The sequence below is a fragment of the Pseudopipra pipra genome, chromosome 1 (assembly GCF_036250125.1).
Source record: "Pseudopipra pipra isolate bDixPip1 chromosome 1, bDixPip1.hap1, whole genome shotgun sequence".
In the NCBI taxonomy this organism is placed as follows: Eukaryota; Metazoa; Chordata; class Aves; order Passeriformes; family Pipridae; genus Pseudopipra; species Pseudopipra pipra.
The window spans coordinates 84899608-84919547 of NC_087549.1; the positions used below are offsets into that span (position 1 = coordinate 84899608).

At 38.9% G+C, this 19940-nt stretch overlaps 1 protein-coding gene across 2 annotated transcripts in view; it reads left to right on the plus strand.

Annotated features, from left to right (window-relative positions):
• The window catches only part of GMDS (GDP-mannose 4,6-dehydratase), a 419946-nt gene that overhangs the window by 57780 nt on the left and 342226 nt on the right, over positions 1–19940 (plus strand). For both annotated transcript variants that reach the window (XM_064662987.1, XM_064662980.1), the window contains exons 2-4: positions 6000–6044; positions 11362–11449; positions 16073–16182. In XM_064662987.1, coding sequence (XP_064519057.1) covers positions 6000–6044; positions 11362–11449; positions 16073–16182 — 243 coding nt within the window. The remainder of the gene's footprint in view (positions 1–5999; positions 6045–11361; positions 11450–16072; positions 16183–19940) is intronic.

Below are 19940 nucleotides of genomic sequence, written 5' to 3' on the forward strand. Positions count from 1 at the left end.
ACCTGACTGTCATTACTGGGAAATTTGTGGTGTGTTTGGAAGTAACACACTAAGTGCCACAGTTCCCTGCAATCAAGAAAAAACCTTATACATTCAGTTTGTTGGTGCAACTTGTTTTTCCCAACCTGATATTGGGGGGAGATATTGGGGGGAGGTTTGTGTGATAGATATGAGCTGTTTGATTATTGTAGAAAATCGTATGTGGTTTAGACTAAAGATTTTAATATATTTAAGTATCAACACTTGAAAAATAAATCAGCAACATCGAGCTGACATACCTTACTGTTGTTGGCTTAAGTTAAGCCAAAATTTAGAACTGGCTGCCTGTCCTAATGGTAAGGAGCAAACTTGAATTACAGAAGTTTATTCTGTTTATGTTGGCTTTAGAGTAGTGCAGAGGTTTGTTCTTTAGACGAGGTGTCCGTGCTGAGGTTCACAGTAGAATAGCGATAAATATTGATGATGTGAATAATGTTGTTTTGGATAAAGACAACTGGAGGGATGAAGGAAGAAAAATGTGTTGTTGTCTGTAACTACAGTTGCAGTTCTTAATATAACTTAATAGTGTAGCAGTGGAATAGTGTGTGAGGTCAGATGGGGCTTAGACTAGGAAATAATATGGTGATTCACTTTTCCAAAGCAACTTGCTTTTGCTTTTAAACAACTCTTAATTGAAAAAGAACATAGTAATGTAATTAGAATGCTTTTGTTGTTGTTGCAAATGAGAGCTTTTCCTCCTCTTCAATTTTATTTTGTACTGAAGTTAATGAATTTTTAAAAAACTTCAATTAAGTGAACAATCTTTTAAAACAAAGATTAGGTTTTTTTGTCATTTATTGCCTTTTGAGTTTTTTTTTGACAGCAGGAACAAAAGGACAGTTATATTTCTATTTTTACTTGACCAGAATACAAATCAAAATAGCAAAATAACTACTGCATTTGGAGGGTGGCAGCTTTAATAAATCAGTTAAATACTTCAGAGTTCATAATTTTTCCTGTTTTCAGTATGGGGATTTTTTATGAATGCTTTAATGCTTTACCTCAAGTATCACCTTGAAGACTTGAGACAAAGTGCAGCACTGTTCTGTTTATAGTAGCTGCAAAAAATTACTGATTTCCTCTGTAAATCACTGAAAATTATTAGAAGTATGCATTTTTCAACAAAAATAACACTGTATTACTCTCTTGGATTTTTTTTCTTAAAGGAGACTTTTCTGGAGTGCTACAAATAAATGAATTTTTGTTATGGATTGACATTAAAATCGTTTAGATGTTGCTTTAGAATGGTGTGTATTCCCTGCTCCAAAGGATCTGTCACCATGCTTCAGTTTTGTAAGTCTCTGAAAAAGCATTGGCTTATAGCTATGCAAAAGTTGAAAATTTGATGAAGCAATGATTTATTGTGCAAAGCACTAGTGGCACTGGTTCCGCATATTTTAATGGAAGTATAGATTATTAATTCAAACAAGGCTAAATGCAAATGGTGACGTTGCATTGTTGGTGATATTACTGCAGAAAAATGCCTTTAAGACATAAAACCTGTGTCCCATGGCTGAAAGTTTGCCTCTTCTCCACCTACTGTCCCCCAAACAGATTGACCCTATCAAAATTTAACTTCAGCAGAGCACAGCTATAGTTTGTAGTTCAAAAGGAATTTAGAACTAAGAATGACCTTGATAATTGACACCATCTGTAGTTTGAACTTCCATAAACTCACCTTTCCAGTAATTCCTAAAAGCATGGCACTAGCCTCAATCAGTTTTGAATTTTATAAATAGAAGCACCCTTGGCCTTTTCTGTGGTATGTGGAAAATTGTTACACCTTTTTTCCAAAGGTGTAATGAATTCGGAAAACTTGGTATTCTGTGGAGATGTTTGTTTTCAGTTGTTTATATTATTCCCCTGCAATTCAGAGCCCTTTCTCTTCAGGAATATAGTCATAATAAACTTGCATAATTTGTTAGGTCTTTAATTCTTTTTCCCTCCTACTGAAAAGGCACTCCATACACTTCTCCTGGAGTTCTAGGAATAGCAATAAAAGAACCCTATTCCTCCTCCTCTTGGTCTCTTTTCCCTTGCTTTTTCATACATCTAGTACTTTCTTCCACTCCTCTTTATTAGCAGATCATAGGTAGGATGTTATCTAGTTCTTGAATCCAGGAGCTGTGTGGAACAGTGTTGGAACTGCCCATATCAAAGGAAGAGGATGAAGATGTCTTGCATTTCAAGTTGCTTTTACAGCCTTCTCTGAATGTGTCAATATAAATTCAAAATGAGTTCATTGCAAGTGGAGTTTCCCTGTGTAAAACAGTGCAAAATAAAGGATATTTGATTGTTATACAGGCTATTTAGTTCCACTTGTTTTCAGTTTTCTGTATAAATTGTCCTATTCTTTGCTCATGGATCAAGTCAAACTTGATACTGTTTTTATTCCAGATGATTGTGGCAAAGCACTGTCTAACTTGTTTATGTCTCAATTTCTTCACCCCATAGGAAGAGGTTTTCTTTGATGGTTTCAAAGCTTATTTTAGTTCTTGACTTTAACTACTGTATTAAACATAAAATATTGCATCCTGAAATTGTCTCACGCTAGTTTATGTGACTGTTTTCTTTTGTCTGGGAATTTTACAGACATGTTGTAAGGCAGCTGCAGTTGGAAACCTGCTGCTGTGTCTTGGAAGCCCGCTGAAGTATCATTCTTTGCATGAGCTTTCAAACTACTGTTTGACTAAAGACAGCATAGTGAATCTTTAAGTCTGAGATGTTAGAGTGTGCTGATGAGGAACTGTTTTAACTGAGGTGGTTTATTTAATCAATCTTGTTGATCTGTTTTGATCGTTCAAGCTGGAACATATCTGCACGGAGCCAAGTCTCATTGCAATCCTACTTAAAGGCAATTTGTAGGCAATTTTCTTTTAAGACTGATGTTTTATCCACAGACAAAACCTGCTTTTGTCATCTGAGATTTTGTTGATTTGTTATAAATGGAATAGTATTAGCTGGGTGCTTTACATTAGCAAAACTAAGCTCTCAAATGTGACACGTCTGAAGCAGAATAGCATACTGCCCAGTGGAGGGACACATTAAGTAAGCACTCTGGTCTGTACAGATCCTGTTTTTTTAGGTTTTGTGTTTGACGTGGGGAGTAGAGTAACCATCCATAGCTACCTCACTGATCTGACTGGGATCTGGGTGTACTAATTACTGGTTGCATGTGCTACCTAAGCTGGTCCTGTTAGGGTTTTTTCAGTCCTAAAGAGTCTTGGGGTAAAACACTTAACAAAATAGGATCAAGATCATTACAAGCATTTCTTGTGAAGACCCTGCCTCCCAGTCTCCAACTTCACGGGTCATACCAAGTCATGCACTTCATGCTGGTCTGTTCCTACTCAGATACAAACCCGGAATGAATGTTTGTCATTATGTGGCTCAAATAAAGCAAAATGTGCTAACCATAACAAAATCTGAGATTTGTTGCTAAACACCTAGTTCCTTTAATATCCCTTTTCTGGCTCAGTCATTCCTGAATTTTGAAAGCTCTGTTTGTAGTATAAATGGAAATTAATAGCTTTGATCATAGAATTTATATGTGTAATGCAGTCTCCTATGGATTAAGGTTTAAATCACTTAACAGAGCTTACTTAATATTATGTACTCTCTGACGTCATTAGAAAAAGATGGAAACTGTACTGTCCTTACCAGCTGCAAACTCTTTGACACTTTGATCATTGTTCTGATTACCATTTGCATTGACAGGCTCCTGTTCTGAAAAGAAAAGAAAGGGAAACATGAAACCTGGGGGCCACGTGTGATATGGTATCTCAGTGCAGGACAGCATGAATCTGCACTGCGTGTGATTACCAGACAGTAAATCAGCTGTGCTGTGCTAGAGCCAGAAAGCAGTAGCTTTCACACTTGCTGCCTGTTTCCCACTCATTGTAAAGCCCTGCCCTATCACTTGATAGACCTGGAAAGGAAGCGCAGAGGAAGCAAGTGCCACTGATGGTTCAAAATGTTCCAGGGTGACTGGAAACTTTGAGCAATGGCCTGGGTGAGAAGAACAAGACCTTATTGACAGGGTTCAATCCTAGTCAAGTCTGTTTCCCATCAACTTCCTAAGTAATCACAGCCTTTCTTTTTTTCATCTCCTTTGCACTCTCTGGGCCGAGTCTCCCACTTTCACCTCCTGCTTTATTTGATTTATTTTTTTTTTATTTTAGTGGACTGAGCAACCAAGGAGAACTGGGAAGTTTTCCTCCCTCTACTAAATCCTGGAGGAATTACTAATGAAAAAGATGACAAAATCATTCAAGATAGCTGTCATCCCCTGCTCTGGCCCCATGTTCCTCCACATTTTCCATTGAATATTCTTTGAATTTCTCCTTTCAGTAGGGTCTTGTTCTTATCATTTGATGTACAGAAATACATATGGTTCCAGTGATGCCATGGCAGATGTGGTTTGTCATGTTCCCAATTAATGGGTGTCATAGACTGATGGCTGTTGTTATAGGGCTGTAGCCCTGTAAAATTTTGTGCATACACACGTGTAAATATAGTGGGAGAAGTATGTAAGCTGAGACTTTCTTTCTTGTTTTCAAGCTTTCTAGACTCTGTAAGACTTTACACATAAAGTAACTAATTTTTTTCTAATGCTGAAGTTTTAAACATGGAGCAACATACCCCTCGTACACTGCACTGTGCCATTTTGTGTAGATATACCCAGGGTTTTGCCATCAATGCAGTAAACAATCTCTACTGGCAGTCCTGCTGCTCTAGAGCCTCCTAGTGCTTCTCAAATTTCTTACTTCGGTATCTTTTTCTCCTTAGACTCTCTGTGAGACAAAAAGGTTCATTTAACTTGAGGTAAAAAAAAAATTCTCTGAAGAAAACATGCTTTTAAAGGACAACCACAGAGATGTGTCTTTGTTTTACACTTAAATGCTCTGGCCATGATCACGACAGAGCAGATCCACATAATAGGGTTTAAGCACATAAGCATATGTGGCATCTCAGTGTTTTTATGGTCTTTTTGTAGCAAGCCATTTGGCTCTGGTGAAATACATTTGCATATTAAAGGAACAAACAATTCAAAAAGTCAGTGAGAAGATGCAGACTTTGGGCATGAGTACTATTCACTGAATTGGACAGTGAGAACTCTTTTGGAGGGGTAAACTTTACTGGGTTTGTGATGGAGTGTACACATTTATAAAGATGATATGACTTATTGTATTTGGTAATCCTGGCAATACTCATACCAGAAAAACCATCTTATTGCAGGAAAATGGACACTAGCATGTGTTTTAAAGTATTGTCTTCTGGGGAGTTTATTAGCTGAAGTTTGACAAGGATGTAAATGAAAAAAAAAAAAAAAAGAAAATTCCTAAAAATAAACAACCCAAATTCTCAACCCTCAATGATACATAAAACGTGAAAATGGCTTGTATTCTGTAGTATAAATATAGGGTGTGCTAGGGATGTTTTTGAAAACTCAGTTGGTCGGGCAGGCAGTTACTGCTGCCTTCAGAAGCTGTGTGGAAGGACCGCGTGTGCAAGGGAAATGCCAGCGTGACACGGTGCTACAGAGACATATTGGTTTGCAAAGTATGCCAAGCTTGCACTACTTTGGTTTTAAATATTCTTCCTTCTTTATGTCCAAAATAGTTCATATTCAATAAGTCTGGTTAGGATATTTTGGAAAGATGTCCCCAGGCACTTCATAATGGAACTTGGGAAGAAATTCAAGAGACAAGAGTTCTCAACTAGCATTTGTAAAGCAAGTTATCTTAAAATATGCTGCTGCTTAATATAAAAGTAACTAAAAAGAGTCTATAGTATTTTTAGATCAGTATATGAATCTAGAGAAATCAAAGTATATGCTTGTTACCCCATCAACTCATTACAAGGTTATTTTCTTCCCTTTTTTGAGATCTTAAGCAGTCCAAATCTCCCAGGCCTGTTCAATGTGTTTCTAACATTTTCCTATGTCTTACTATTCCCAGGATGGATCGTACTTGGCTGAGTTCCTGTTGGAAAAAGGCTACGAGGTGAGTGACTCTGTGACTGGTTGCAGGCTGATGGAATCATTTGGATGCTGCAGCTCCGTCCGGCTTCCTCTGCTTCTGTCCTTCTCTGTGTATGTTTTCCACTCCAGCCCTAGATAACAAATCAAAACTCCAGAGAGGAATGTGCAACATGGCCTGTAATCATGCCAGGTTATTGTACTATTTATCATCTAATGTCCACTAGTGGATTCCCCCTTCTCCTCAGGGTATAGCTGCTTTGCATGTTTCCCGCCAACTCAGATAAGCGGCGACCTGCATGAGCCAAAACTGTAAGGAATTAGGGAATAATTTATTATGCAATGTACCACATAAAGGAATAAGAATCTCTTGTTTGTTCTCTTTTCCCCCCTCTCTCTTCGCAGTAAAGGCCCTTTTATTTTGGCAGTTATATTTCAGCAATGAAAACCTTGCATTTTGCTTTCTCTGTTTAAAAAGCAAAAAAAAAACCCAAACAACAAACCCAAAACAACCTGTATTTTGGTAGAGTTGCTTTCTACCTTTTCTCTTAGATTAATTATATTCTTGCTTAGCATATGATTTTTACTTACCTTTTCCTTGAATTAAGGAGAGTCTGATTCCTTCTTGCTGCATACTTTTCCCTGGCAAAATTACATTTCTTGTGACCCAGCAAAGCAATAATCACATTGTTGCCATCTGTATGATTTGATGTGTTTGAACTGATGTTGACATAAATGTAAGAATATTTACCTTCTCAGTCATGAAAGATGCTTCCAAAAGGTGCAATAATGGAAGGAGAGGGGTGATCAAATTCATTTCCTCACAGTGTAGTATTTTCTGGGTTTTTAGTAAAAGCTAATGCTTGTTCTAATATTGAATTTTATTACTTCTGTTGTAATACTGCTTCATAGCTTAGTGAGAAGTCTCTTTTCAGCCAGTCTGTGCTTTCCATGCTTTTGCACCAGGTTAATCTTGCCTTGCTTATTCCATCCTTTCTCCTGCTTTGTTGATTGATTTGCTTATTGATATTGGCTTTTCAGTGTTGTAAATTGATTTTTTCTTTTTTTACTATTTCTTCATTCCATTTGTGAAAGAGACACACCACTGTGGTTGCTTCTGCTCATCATCATGGCCGGGCTTCGCGAACGAAGGTTTAGGAAGGCTCTATCCACATTTGTTACATGCACGCTGGTGGCTAATGAGGCCAATATGAGATAGACATGTCCAATTACAAAAGGCACAGCAGAAAGACTCCTTAGGTGGTATATTCTGCAAGGCACGATTCTTTCTGTGTTGTCTTTTCTCCTCGAGAGTGATCCTGCGTGCGTTCTCAAAGGAAGCAGCAGCGTTATAGATGGTGTGTCTCCAGGCCTTCTGATTTGAGGCCAGAGTAGACCAGTTGTGGTGATCAATATGGCCAAGGCTGAGATGTTGTTTCAGGGAGTCCTTGTATCTCCTCTTCGGGGCTCCTCTCTTGCAGCAGCTGGTGGCAAGTTCACCATAAAGCAAGATCTTAGGGAGGCAGTGGTCCTTCATCCTTGAGACGTGTCCTGCCCAATGCAGCTGTGTTCTCAGTAACATGGCCTCAATACTTGTGACAGCTACTTGTTCTAGAACAGATGTATTGGTCACATAATCTGACCAGTGGATGTTTAGGATTGTTCAGAGGCAGCGTTGATGGAAGCGTTCGAGGAGACGCAGGTGGTGGCGGTAGATGACCCATGGTTTGGAACCATATAAGAGAGTAGACAGCACCATGGCTCTGTAAACACTGATCTTGGTACTTTTCTTAAGTGTTTATTACACCATACTCTTTTATGGAGTTATCCAAAAGCACTATAATCCTTTGCTAACCTGTTGTCTCTCCCCGTCAATCTTACCATCCGAGGAGATGAGGCTACCTAGGTAATTAAACTGCTGAACTGATCTGAGCTCTGATTCCCCAATGGTGATATGGGGATGATGGAAGACTTCCTGAGGTGCAGGTTGATAGAGAACTTCTGTCTTCTTTAAGCTGACTTCCAGCCCAAAGAGCTCAGCAGTGTCTGCAAAGCAGGATGTTAAACACTGCAGAGCTGCTTCTGTGTGGACCACAAGGGCGGCATCATCAGCACAGAGCAGCTCCCAGACAAGATGGTTTAAGGTCTTGGCGTGGGCCTTCAGTCACCTTAGGTTGAATAGGCTTCCATCAGTATGGTATCGAATGTAGATACCGTCCTGATCATTCTACCTGAAAGTCAGTGTGGTTTCAGAGCCAACAGGAGTAGCACAGACATGGTATTTGTCCTCAGACAACTGCAAGAGAAGTGTAGGGAACAGAACAAAGGTCTCTGTGTAACCTTTGTTGACCTCAACAAGGCTTTCGATACTGTGAGCAGAAAAGGTCTATGGCAGATTTTGGAACGTTTAGGTTATCCCCCCAAGTTCCTTAAAACGATCATGAGGATCAGCATGGCTAAGTCAGATATGGTAATGCACTTTCTGAGCCCTTTTTAATTAAGAATGGTGTGAAACAAGGTTGCTTCTGCTCCTTTGAAGGCAAAAGCACATACTCTCTCCTAGTCCACAATGAAGCTGGGAACTGCCAACAGCAAATAAAATGAAATATAACCCTTTCCACAATAGAAAGGTTACTGTATTTGGGTAGAGATTTTTTCTTCTGTTCCTAAACTCTCTGTTACTTTCTTGGAATTCTTTCCTGTATTCCCAGTTAGACATCTTTTCTTCTGAATAACTGAACACAAGAGCACACGTGATAACTGATTACCTCCCTAACCAAGATGCTTCATTTAACTTGTTTTGTTTTGTTTTTTAATTTCAATCTATTTAAAGATCTGGGCCTGTTGGGAAAAATCCACTGATCTTACATTCTTAACCAGATTAACCAGTTTGCACACATTGTGGCTTGTCACAGAGTTTGCATTTCACCTGTCCCATGCAGACAAAGGTACCTTTCATCAGTTTTTTTACAATTACACTGCTGTCATGGATTAAGCATTTGACAGGTTTTCCTGCTCTTGTATGTGCATACCAGAAAAAGGAGTGGGAGAAAAAAAAAAACAGAAAAGAAAAAAAAGCAGAGTTCACATGCTTTCTTGTTATTGCTGGATGCAACAGGCTCTCTGGGTTTGTCTGTTTGCTGAAACTTTTGAAGTCCTGGGATGATTGCATTTAGCACATCTCATTGGTCAAATGTTAGAATCAAGGTCATTCAGCTGACACAAAGCTCTTGCAAGCCCAATCTTTCATCAAGCTTTGAGCTGGCAAGATTTGACTTACTGATTAATCGTTCACATGACCTTGAATTTTAGCATGATTTCATTCGGAGATAGATAATTGAGTGCTCAAAAAGTCCCTCATCAGAACCTTAAGCCAAAATCTTTAATTTTGCTAGAAAAATCACAGCATCATTTAGGTTGGAAAAGACCTCTGAGATCATCTAGTCCAACTCTTAATGCAACACAGCCAAGTCCATCACCAAACCATGTCCCTAAATGCAAGATCTACATGTCTATGAAGTACCTCCAGGGTTGGTGACTCACCCGCTTCTCTGGGCAGCCTGTTCCAGTGTTTGGCAACCCTTTGCATGAAGAAATTTTTTCCTAATATTCAGTCTAAACCTCCCCTCTTGTAGAGCACCTCAGTTAGCTTCCTTTAGAATAATTTGTTGCTTTAAAACTGTGAAGTCTGATATTTTACTCAGCAAACTTAGTTCATTTGAGTACTCAAAATATTTCCACAATCTTTTGTAAAACTGAAGTTATTATGGAAGTGTCTTTTTTTTTTTAGATAGTGTTTCTCTGTAAACCTGATGTCCCTATAAATTATCTACACATTCTATAACTAATTATTTTGATATGGCTTTTGACTACATATCTTTGAAAATTTATCTTCATAAATTCATTATTTGATGAAAATTTCTTTTACAGGGCATGTTTGTCAGTGCCTCATTGATCCTCAAAGTGCAAATACTTGAATTGTAGAACATGGTATGTTGTGAGTGTGCTCTGTGACGGGGCACACAGGAGATTTTATGCAAGGAAATTGGCATCATAAATTTGACTTGCAGTTGTAAAGATGACTATTGAGCTGTTTTTAGAGATTTTGACACCAAAATGTCGTTCTTAAAGCAGCAAACTGGTCTCAATCTGCAGTTGTGTGCACTTTTCTATTCATTTAAATTTTTGACTTATGATAGAATGAAAAACATTTTCTGTGTCAATAAGCATAGCTTGTGTTATGTGTAAAATGAAAATCCACAAACCAAACCAAAGCCCTAAACATTGCCTGTTCCTGCTGCTCTGTTCTTGCAGGTACAAGTTAACAGCAAGTGAGAAAGTAAAGCAATGGCCTGACCAAACCAAGTGTAGGATACATCAAAGTGTAAGGGATCACTTTCAGAAATAAAAGGCAGGGAGAGTTGGAGGACAGTCAGATGCTTAAGCTTGGTTTCACTTGTACAAGCACAACTTCTGCAGCTGATAACCTAAGCTAATATGAATTTTAGCAGCAGGCATCATGGTTCTGTCTTACAGGAGAGGAGGAAACAGGGTCAGTGTTTGAATTTCTCTGATGTATTAGACAAAAATGATCTTTCTTTAGTGTTAGTCAGAACCAGTGGGGCTTTTTTTTCCCACCAACTTATTTATCGTGGCTGCTTAAAGGAAATTCCCAAGCTGGATTTCAGCCTCAGGCTTGTCTGTGTGTCGTGTAACCCACTGGAGAACACTGACTCATGAGGTCCACAAAACAGCGCTGACTGTTCTCGCTGTTCTTCCAACACCCCAGGAAGTGAATGACAGCTGATTTCTAAAATATATTTGGGCCTTGAAGCTGTTGCTCCTTCTTTCCCCTTGTCTTTTTCTTCCCTTCTCTCTTCTCTGCTCACTCTCTCCTTTCCATAGTCCCATCTCCTGCTGCTGCTTTTTCCATGCCAGTCATCTCTGCCTCCAGAAAGTCTTCACTGCAACCAGGGAGAAATGCTTTTCTTGGCATTCACATATTTCTTCTCCAATGCTGGTAATAACATCAAGTATCACACACTAGGAGACGGTGCTCTAGGGCAATTCAATATGTTTTCTGTACTGTGTGTGATGCTCCGGCTGCTAGTGGTATCAGCAAGGGAGAAGGGGAAACCACTTGAGTACTCAAGTAAATATGACGGCATCTCCAAGTATGTTATTATTTGGATAACTGCCCACCTGTAGGAATAGATACAACCTCTGATTACCTGATATAAGGGTTAGGTCTGTGTATATGAATATTTTGAGTGATGGTGATAAACACTTTCCTCTTAATGTTTCCCACTTATCTTTTGCATCTTAACTTGTTCAATCCCCAGGTGCATGGCATCGTTCGTCGGTCTAGTTCTTTTAATACAGGCCGGATTGAACATCTCTATAAGAACCCACAGGCTCACATTGAAGGAAGTAAGACTTTTTTTTTTTTATTTAAGGTGGTATATGTTATTTAGTCTGTTCTATGAGCTTGGTGGAGAAAGGTCCCTGGGAGAAGGGAGGGAATCCCATTTTCCTCTGCTTGTGTTAGCTAGCTGCTCTATCTGAGAAAGAAAAGGGACCATTTTTCTCTGAAGATGTGGCATGAAGTATAGATGTGTGTGTGAATTACAAAGAGTGGAAAATATGAGGGGCCCAGGAAAGCACTTTGTTGTGTAGAAATGCTGCCACAGTTCACACATAGCTGGGCAGTGGCAGTTAAAAAATGGCTGGGCCTGCAAAAAGCTGTGTGAGGTTAAAAACACTGAAATGTTAGAATAGTAAAATGGGGGGTTTTTTTGAGGCACTTATCTTAAGTACTCCAATTCTGTTTCCTCATGAGCTTCTGAGTGTCTGATGGAGGTGAAGGTTTGGAAGCAGCCTGTATGACAGCACGAGTAAGACGTGATAAGTTCTTTCTGATGACAGGAAGAATGAATCTTTGGACCTTTATGAATTTCTGCACGCAAGGAAGTGATTACCTGCTTTTCCTGAAGGAAGGGCACTGCTCTTGGAAATTTGCTGAAAATTTACTGTATTCTCTGTTACCACTGATAATTTGGGAAGTTGAAATTATTACCTTTAATGTACACATTGTAAAAATTGTTTGAGTATTTTACCTTAAAGAAGGTTAAGTGGTCACTTAATGAGAAGCAGTTCAAATGTTGGATGGGTCCAGTTCAGCAGAAGGACTGAGGACTTTAACAAGCATGTAGTTCTCTGTGCTATGTGTATTTTGTAGAGTTGTTGTGCTGGTTTAAAGGTAAACCAGCAGGGGAAATGAACTCAACTCAAAGGAGAGATTATATGTCAAAATAACAATTTAATAAAATAATACAATAAGTACAATTATACAGACAAACAGTTGGTTTTAACCCACAAAACCCAAATGTATAAACCAGCACCCTGGGGCATGAACAGAGTGCTGTTCATTGGGCCCCCTGAGTCCAAAGTAAAAGGAGGGGGGAAAACCTGTTGGTGAGAGTGCTGTTGCAGGCTGGTCAAGAGTGGTGATTGCAACCCGGTCAAGAGTGGTGGTTGCAGTCTGGTTGAGAGTGGTGGTCTGCAGTCTTCCTCTGGATCCCATGAGTGGTTAAAAAAGTCCCAAGACTCCAGTTCAGGCAGGAATGCCCAGTACCTCCCTCAGGGTGGGGAGTTCCACAATGGATGTGAGGACAGGAGCACCCTCCTATCTCGCAGGCCTCTTAACACCCAGTTTATAGGCTGAGGAGTCAGGCTGCTCTGGGCAGATGGTGTAAATGGTCTATTGATAACAGTTTCTGGGAAATGGCATGGAAGGCTATAGAATACACAGTTTTGGGTTACACCCATACAGTGATGAACTGGTCCCAGCTGTTCTAACTGGGACAGTTGTGTTCTGACTAGGACAGCTGTTCTAACTAGGACAGGAGCTGTCCTAAATAATCCAATTTAAGGTATTGTTAACACTAAATATCTCCATGGTGTAAATAAATCATGTGTTTGAAGTCTGCTTCACACCATGGTTGAACAGAGCTTATTTTTATCAAGTTGTAATACATAATGCAATTTATAGATTTCACTTGATCTTTACTTGTGATTTTTTAAAAAAATTACTTAATTTCTTACATGACTCTGACATGGTATTTGCTGTGAATAGTTGCTACTTACTGGACGTTGCTCCTTAAAATATCTGATTAAGAGAGGGGTAAAATTGAATAAAATATCTTCATGAAAAATGCTGAAACCTGTTTTTCTGTCAAGAACAATGTAAGAACTGTTTCCCATGACTTGTATTCTTGGCTCATGAGGTAAAATGAAGCAAATGAAATGAAACAGGAACCTGTGCATTGTGAGGACCATCTTGTGAATATGAAAAGTGATTTGAGAAGACAATGTAGACTGTGATAAATGCATACACAAACATTTAAGGAAAGGGATGGAAGAAAGAAAAAGAAAGCAGACGCTGAAGTTTTTTCCCCATTTCTTATCTTATTTTCCTTTAACTGAAGAATGCAGCTGTATGAATGGGAGGAGGAGAAGGAATTGGACTTGGAATCTCAGGAAAGGCTGCTCCATGGAAACTCTTTGGAAACAATGGGTTTCCAGGCACTACTGGAGAAAGCAAAGAGGCAATAGTCATTATGTGAGCAAACCTGAATTTTATCTTTGCCATGTGTTCTTCCCTTGAAGAATTGATCGCGTGTTGCAAGATGGTACTCTTCGTAGACAGTGAACTTCTACATGAAAAAAAGGTAGGAAGCACAAGAAGGAAAAAAAAAGTGCTTCCTGAAGCAAGTCCTCCAGCTGTTGCTTGCTAAGGAGGTTCTCAGATAGGTTAATAGTACTAAAGCCCAGAGGTTTTGACATTTGATCTGTGTTTAAAAATCTGTGCACCAAACAAGCCCCAATTCTAGTAAGTCTTTCCACTTAGCCTATTACTCTTGAAAGACCTCATTTTCTTGGATCAGAAAATGGACATAGCTTTATGCCCTGTTCCTCCTCAAAAAAGCCATGTGGACAAGAAGCTTTGAAGATTTGATGGTAGACCAAAGTGAGCACTCCCCCTGAGAGCATTAAATTTAAGGTAATAGTGGGAGGGTATCTCTGTTGCTTGGCTCAACCCAGCTAGCAGCCCACCTTCCCCCGAGAAGCTTTGAAACTGCACTCTGCCTTGGGGATGATGGCAGAACTGCATGTGTAGGAAGAGGAAAACAGGCTGTGGCACCTCCTTCCTGCCTAGCAGCTGCCTATGCTGGAGGGGAACTAGTTGCTCTTGCAGACCTCAAGGCTCTTAGAGAGCTGCTGCTGCTCCCTGAGCCTCCTCTTGTAACAGCCTCCTCTCCCCACAGATGGAACTACTTTCATGTATTGAATTTAATTTAGGAAACAGAACAGCTGTATTCCATACCAGTGGAAATGTGTGTTCTAGCACAGCCTCTATAGAACTGGTCTCAGGAATGAAGGTAGCCCACATCACGGATAATTGAGGTGTATGCACAAGAATGGTCACAAACTGCTTGCCAACCTTCATATTTAATCACAGTTACACTTTTTAAAAAAAAAAAAAAAAAGTTTTGTTACCATTCCATTACCTGTTAGCCACAGCTTCAACTGGGTCTGAAGTGTCGTCAGAATGTCTTTTTCAAGCAATGTGGGATGTAAAAGCAAATTTCAAGAATATACCATGGCTGTATTACTTTATCGACCTGAAGAGCCTCAACAACCTGTTATATAGGAATGTACAAGGCTGAACATCTGAGAAATGCGTTATCTGTAACTTCTTTGTTACCTTATACCATTTAAAAAAAAAATTAAAGATAAACCTAAACCAGCATAAATAATAACAAGTTTACATATCTCTGCAACAATTAAAAATGTACTGTGGATTCCTGTGATAGTCTCTTGTAATAATCCTGGTATTTCAGGACTAAAAAAAAGGAAGAAAATAAGTAATCAAGTTGATTAAGTCTGTAGATGATACAGTCCCAGAAAAGTGGTGACCATCGTCAAATGGGAAAACTGCTAAACTATACTGAAATAGGAATTTCTTCATTTTCCTGGAGATAGGGCAGTGCAAACATAAATTTATTAAGGTCATAAACATGAAATAAAAACCTATATGAATATGGCAAGTAAATATAAACAGCTAATTCATCAATAGTTATATGTTTTTATTGGAAAGGTATGTCAATAGCAGTGTGGGGTGATTTTCTTTTTTAATAAGAGCAAAAAGAGATCTGTTTCTGTGAATTTCACTTTTGCAATATCTTCTTGACAGGTCAGGGTCTGAAATCAAGCACAATTTGATAAACCAATGCAACTTACTCTCTTAATTTTGATGGGAGCTCTTACCCACTTTCTTATGCACAAATCAGAAAGAAACTTAAGTTAGGACAGGGTAAATAACAGCTGCATCTAGCTGCATTCAAAATTTTGGTGTGTAGTATCATGAAGCATGTTTAATTGACAATTGAATTGTCTTCTGAAATTGCTTTCCAGAGTGTATCTGTATTTTTTGAATGAAAAACAATAGTAACAAATGCAGCAGGTTGTACTGTAATGTTATCTAAATGTTCATCTTGTAGATACCTTAGGCACTCGTGTTGTGAAATGACTCGCAGTGAGAAATTTAACATGTGCAACATTTGGGGAAGAAGAAGAAAGCTATTCATGTATGCTTCAGAAGGTGTTAAAACCTTTGTGACTGACAGATTGGAAGCCCAAACTAAAAATGCCCTTTTTTTGTGGAATTCTATATATGATATTGAACTAATTTATACAACCTGAATAAATGAAGTGTAAACTAGTTATTAATTTTAAACAAGTGATATAAATGTTGCTAGATAAATCAGACTATTGAAAAGAGAATCTAAAATGGTATTCATTACTCCTACGGAGAAATGTACTTTGTGCTTAAAGCAGGAAAAACCACCAAGCAAAACCATGTTTAGCTGATGATCTCTTAACTTTTTCCAATAGATATTTGCCTAGATTTTATTGTAAAATAGGATTTGGACCAAGAATGTAGTGTTGTTCTGAGATTAAGCGTATTAACTCTGTTCTTAAACTCTGAAGACATGAAGCTGCACTACGGGGATCTCACTGACAGCACCTGCCTGGTGAAGATCATTAATGAAGTCAAACCCTCTGAAATATACAACCTGGGAGCTCAGAGCCATGTCAAGGTGAGTAGCATCTAGCAGCAAGAATTGTGAATGTGTGGTGGCGGTAATGGTATATTGCCTTGATTATTTTAGTCTGCAGCATTTATAGCCATTTTAACAACTGCTAACTTCAGCAGGTAAACACTGCTTTAAATCAAGATAGTTGTGCTTGCTGCAGTGCGAAGTTACTGCATGAGTTTGCTACTGAATATATATTATGATGTCAATAGTAGAGGTTGAATTGTCACTGTCAACAAAATCAACTGGTTTAAAAATCTGATTTTTCTGCCATATGAAACAACTTTTGCTGTGAAGTTTGCTGCTCATCAGACCTAGTGGAGAAGTTATGCACTGTTCTTACGCCAAGCAGTGCTTAAAATAACATGATTTGGTTTATTTAAAGTCAGAGTGTGTCACTTTTAGAAAGGCTTTACCTATACCAGTTTTCATGCGGGTGGTATTCTTTGAAAGATTGATCTACAAATAGAGAAACAGCTCTGCTGCTACTTGCAATATTATGAAACTGTTGGGGTTTTGGCTGCAAAAATCAAGTCAGAGAAACTAGAACAAGAACGGCTTGTTAAAGATTAGTCACTTGACCTTGGCAAGTACTGCTGCATCAAAAGGAAAGGAAATGAATAGTTGAGATGATAACTTTAATTTGTTTTTTATGTTTGTTAAGCTACTTTGCTGTATTATGGAAAATCTCAGTTTACTAACAGGTGACCTTTATTTACTTGCAAAATACTTATTCATTCTTCATTATTACAAACTGAAGCTGATGGCCAGGTACCAAATTGTCATTAAAATAAGTTGTGTGTTAGTCATATGTCCTGTCGTTACTGTGTGAGATGTGAAAGTATTCTAAAGTGTTAATATTCCCTGGCTTCTCTTGAGCTGAGAAGTGAAGGAGCGTTTAAACTTCATGAAAATCAGTTTGCCTTTAGTTTTGTAAGTCAGCCTTCCTACGAAAAGCAGCTCGTTGTTCCTATCGTTCTGTAAGTCTTGAAACGCAGCAAGAGGAAATCATGTTGAAAGAATACAGTTGTTGACAACACAAACAGCAGAATATAAAGATGAAATGAGAATAATTTTGCTTATAATTTGCTTGCATGATTGAATTATGCAGCTTGCATGATTGAATTATGCAGCTTGCTCTGTGGTAAACATGGGTCTGGTTGGGTTTATTACCTCAGGTAGAGCAGTATAATGACAAGGCTATATGAATCCAAGGGCAGCCTTGGTCCAGAAGGCGATTGAACTGCTGTTTTGCAGAGTGAAACCTGAGCCAGCAAACTATGCTGGAGTGTTTGCAGTTCACAGCTAGGCATCCCAGCATTCCTTTTCTTGAACTGGTTAGTTGTATAGCAATCTCCATGGAAATTACCTGTCCTCCTTAGATGATGGTGGTGGTACTAATATTCTAGTACCAAGCTATCTCCATGTGGCTGCTGCAGCTCAGTCACAGCACTGAGGTGGCATGAAGGGGGAGCTGCTGGTGGTGGTGGTGATGCTGATGCTGCTATAGATATTTCCATGACTCTGTCATGGGATACAGGAAACTTCATTCCTGAAATATCTCACTGCATGAGTATTTTGAACCCATGAAGATCTGACCCAGTCTTAGCTTTTGGAAATCTAATGTGTCTTGAAGGACAATGAAAATGGCTCTCTTAGAAGCTACCCTGAATGCAACAAGCCTATACTTAGGCAAAGTTAACAGTCCTATATGAAGTCTAGATGGACTTCTTTGAAGTGTGCTTGCTTCCTAGCATCTCCAGTAGTATTTCTGTTATTGCAGTTGAGGAGAGAAGGTAGGCACCGCAAATCTGTTGACTCAGGTGATTGGGGGACTTGACTATGGTATTGGTAGGACTTAAAAACGGTCCAACAGTGCTTACCATTTTAAAACAATTGCCAGTGCTGAAAGAGGGAGTGGAACTTGGCCATCTGTTCAGGTGAATGTCTTCACCAGAGACCTGAACAGCTCTTACTATTAAACTTTGGTTATATAAACTTACTGGATTTGCCTGTGTGCATCATGTTTGGGGAAGGAGGGAAAGGAACTGCTAATCTTAGCATGCTTCATGTTCTGGTGGCTTTGAGTCAGTGACATCTTCAGTATTTTTTTGGTGGTGTTTATGTTGGCTTGTGTTTATGCGGAATAAAGTTTTCTATCACTCTCACTTCCAGTTAGTTTATGTGAGCCATGCTGAAATGAAGGAAAATAAAATCATAGGAAGTTGGTCTGGTTTCCTGTAGGAAACCAATGAAGATGAAATTGGTTCTTGGAATGAACCCACAGTAGTCTGGGAAATACTGTCAGAGAAGACGTTTTTCTGAATCATAAATAGTGAGGGCTGTGACTCATAAAGTAGGTCACTGGGAGGCTGATCTGATCTTGTACATGGGAGAAAGTGAGAGAAGACTGAAACTTGTTTCTTATTAAAAACAGTAAACTTAACAGAATGATATCATCAGTAGGAACAAATTATCCAGGGTACATTCCTGTCTGTTTTGGTGAGAAACAGGGATTAGCTCTCTGCACTGTGTCTTTGCCATCGGATGTTCAGAAAACAGTGGCACATTCACTTCATAGTTACTAAATAAACATTTCAGCCTCATTTTCTCTATCCAGTCTTTATATGTCCTCCTCCTTTGCATTTTAGTTCATTGGGAATCTCATGTGCTGACTGTGATTTGTTTTCATTTAATTTGGTTTCATGGTAGTGATTGTTTACAGTATATGAATTCTAAACAATAATCTATTATTGTATATAGTAGCATTCAGATGGCTTAATTCAAATTCTGTTATCCAGAACTCTATACTCATATCCCTCTGTCTGTCGAATGTCTTGAAAATAAATTATCCAAATGATAGGTTGGCTAAAATGATGTAAATGTCTCTTCTTGCACAGGTTTCAGAGGAGGCACACACACAGATATAAGGTTGTAACTGTTTTTTCCTGAAGGACAGATGGTCTCATCAGTAATTGACTGTGCTCTAAGATTTTCTTTTTGAGTTGTATTGAACTAGTGAAGCTGGCAAATATTTTTTGACAAATTTCTGAATCCAAAAGGCAGTGTAACCTTAGTAAAAGATACCTTGCTTTCAGCACTTGAAACTTTTTTAATGTATCTGAGCAGTTAAATGTAGGACTGAGGAAACGGCTCTGGTTTTATGGCTCTTGCTTTCCTAGTAGTCAAGTATTAAATAGCCTAGTAATGCATAGGTCTTCAGAGCTCAGGGAGGAAAATTCCAACTTATGCAAAAGCCTGTGCTCACCCATGTCCCTTATTGCATCCTGAAGTTACAGCTTGCATGCTGCTTGGTGGGAAAGTGGGATGTCTACAGGGAGAGGAAACTCAAAGTACACAAGAAAAAGTTTACATCATAAAATTTAACAGAATCACAGAATGGTTAAAAGTTGGAAGGGACTTCTGGAGACTGTCTAGTCCAACCCCATTACTCAAAGTGGAGTCAGCTAGAGCAGGCTGCAAAGGACCTTGTCCAGTCAAGTTTTAAGTAGGATGGAGACCCCCAGAGCAACTGTTTCCTCACCCGTGCAGTTCCATTACCCTTACAGTAAAAAAACAACACATACCACCAGAAATTTTTTCATATTTTTAGATGGCATTTGCTGTATTTCAGTTTGTGACCATTGCCTCACCTCCCGTCGCTGTATACCACTCAGAAGAGTCTGCTGGGGGTAATGGTGCTGTGCAACTCTATAGTGAAGAAGACAGTGGTTAGGACATGGTATGGAAGCTGGAATCCT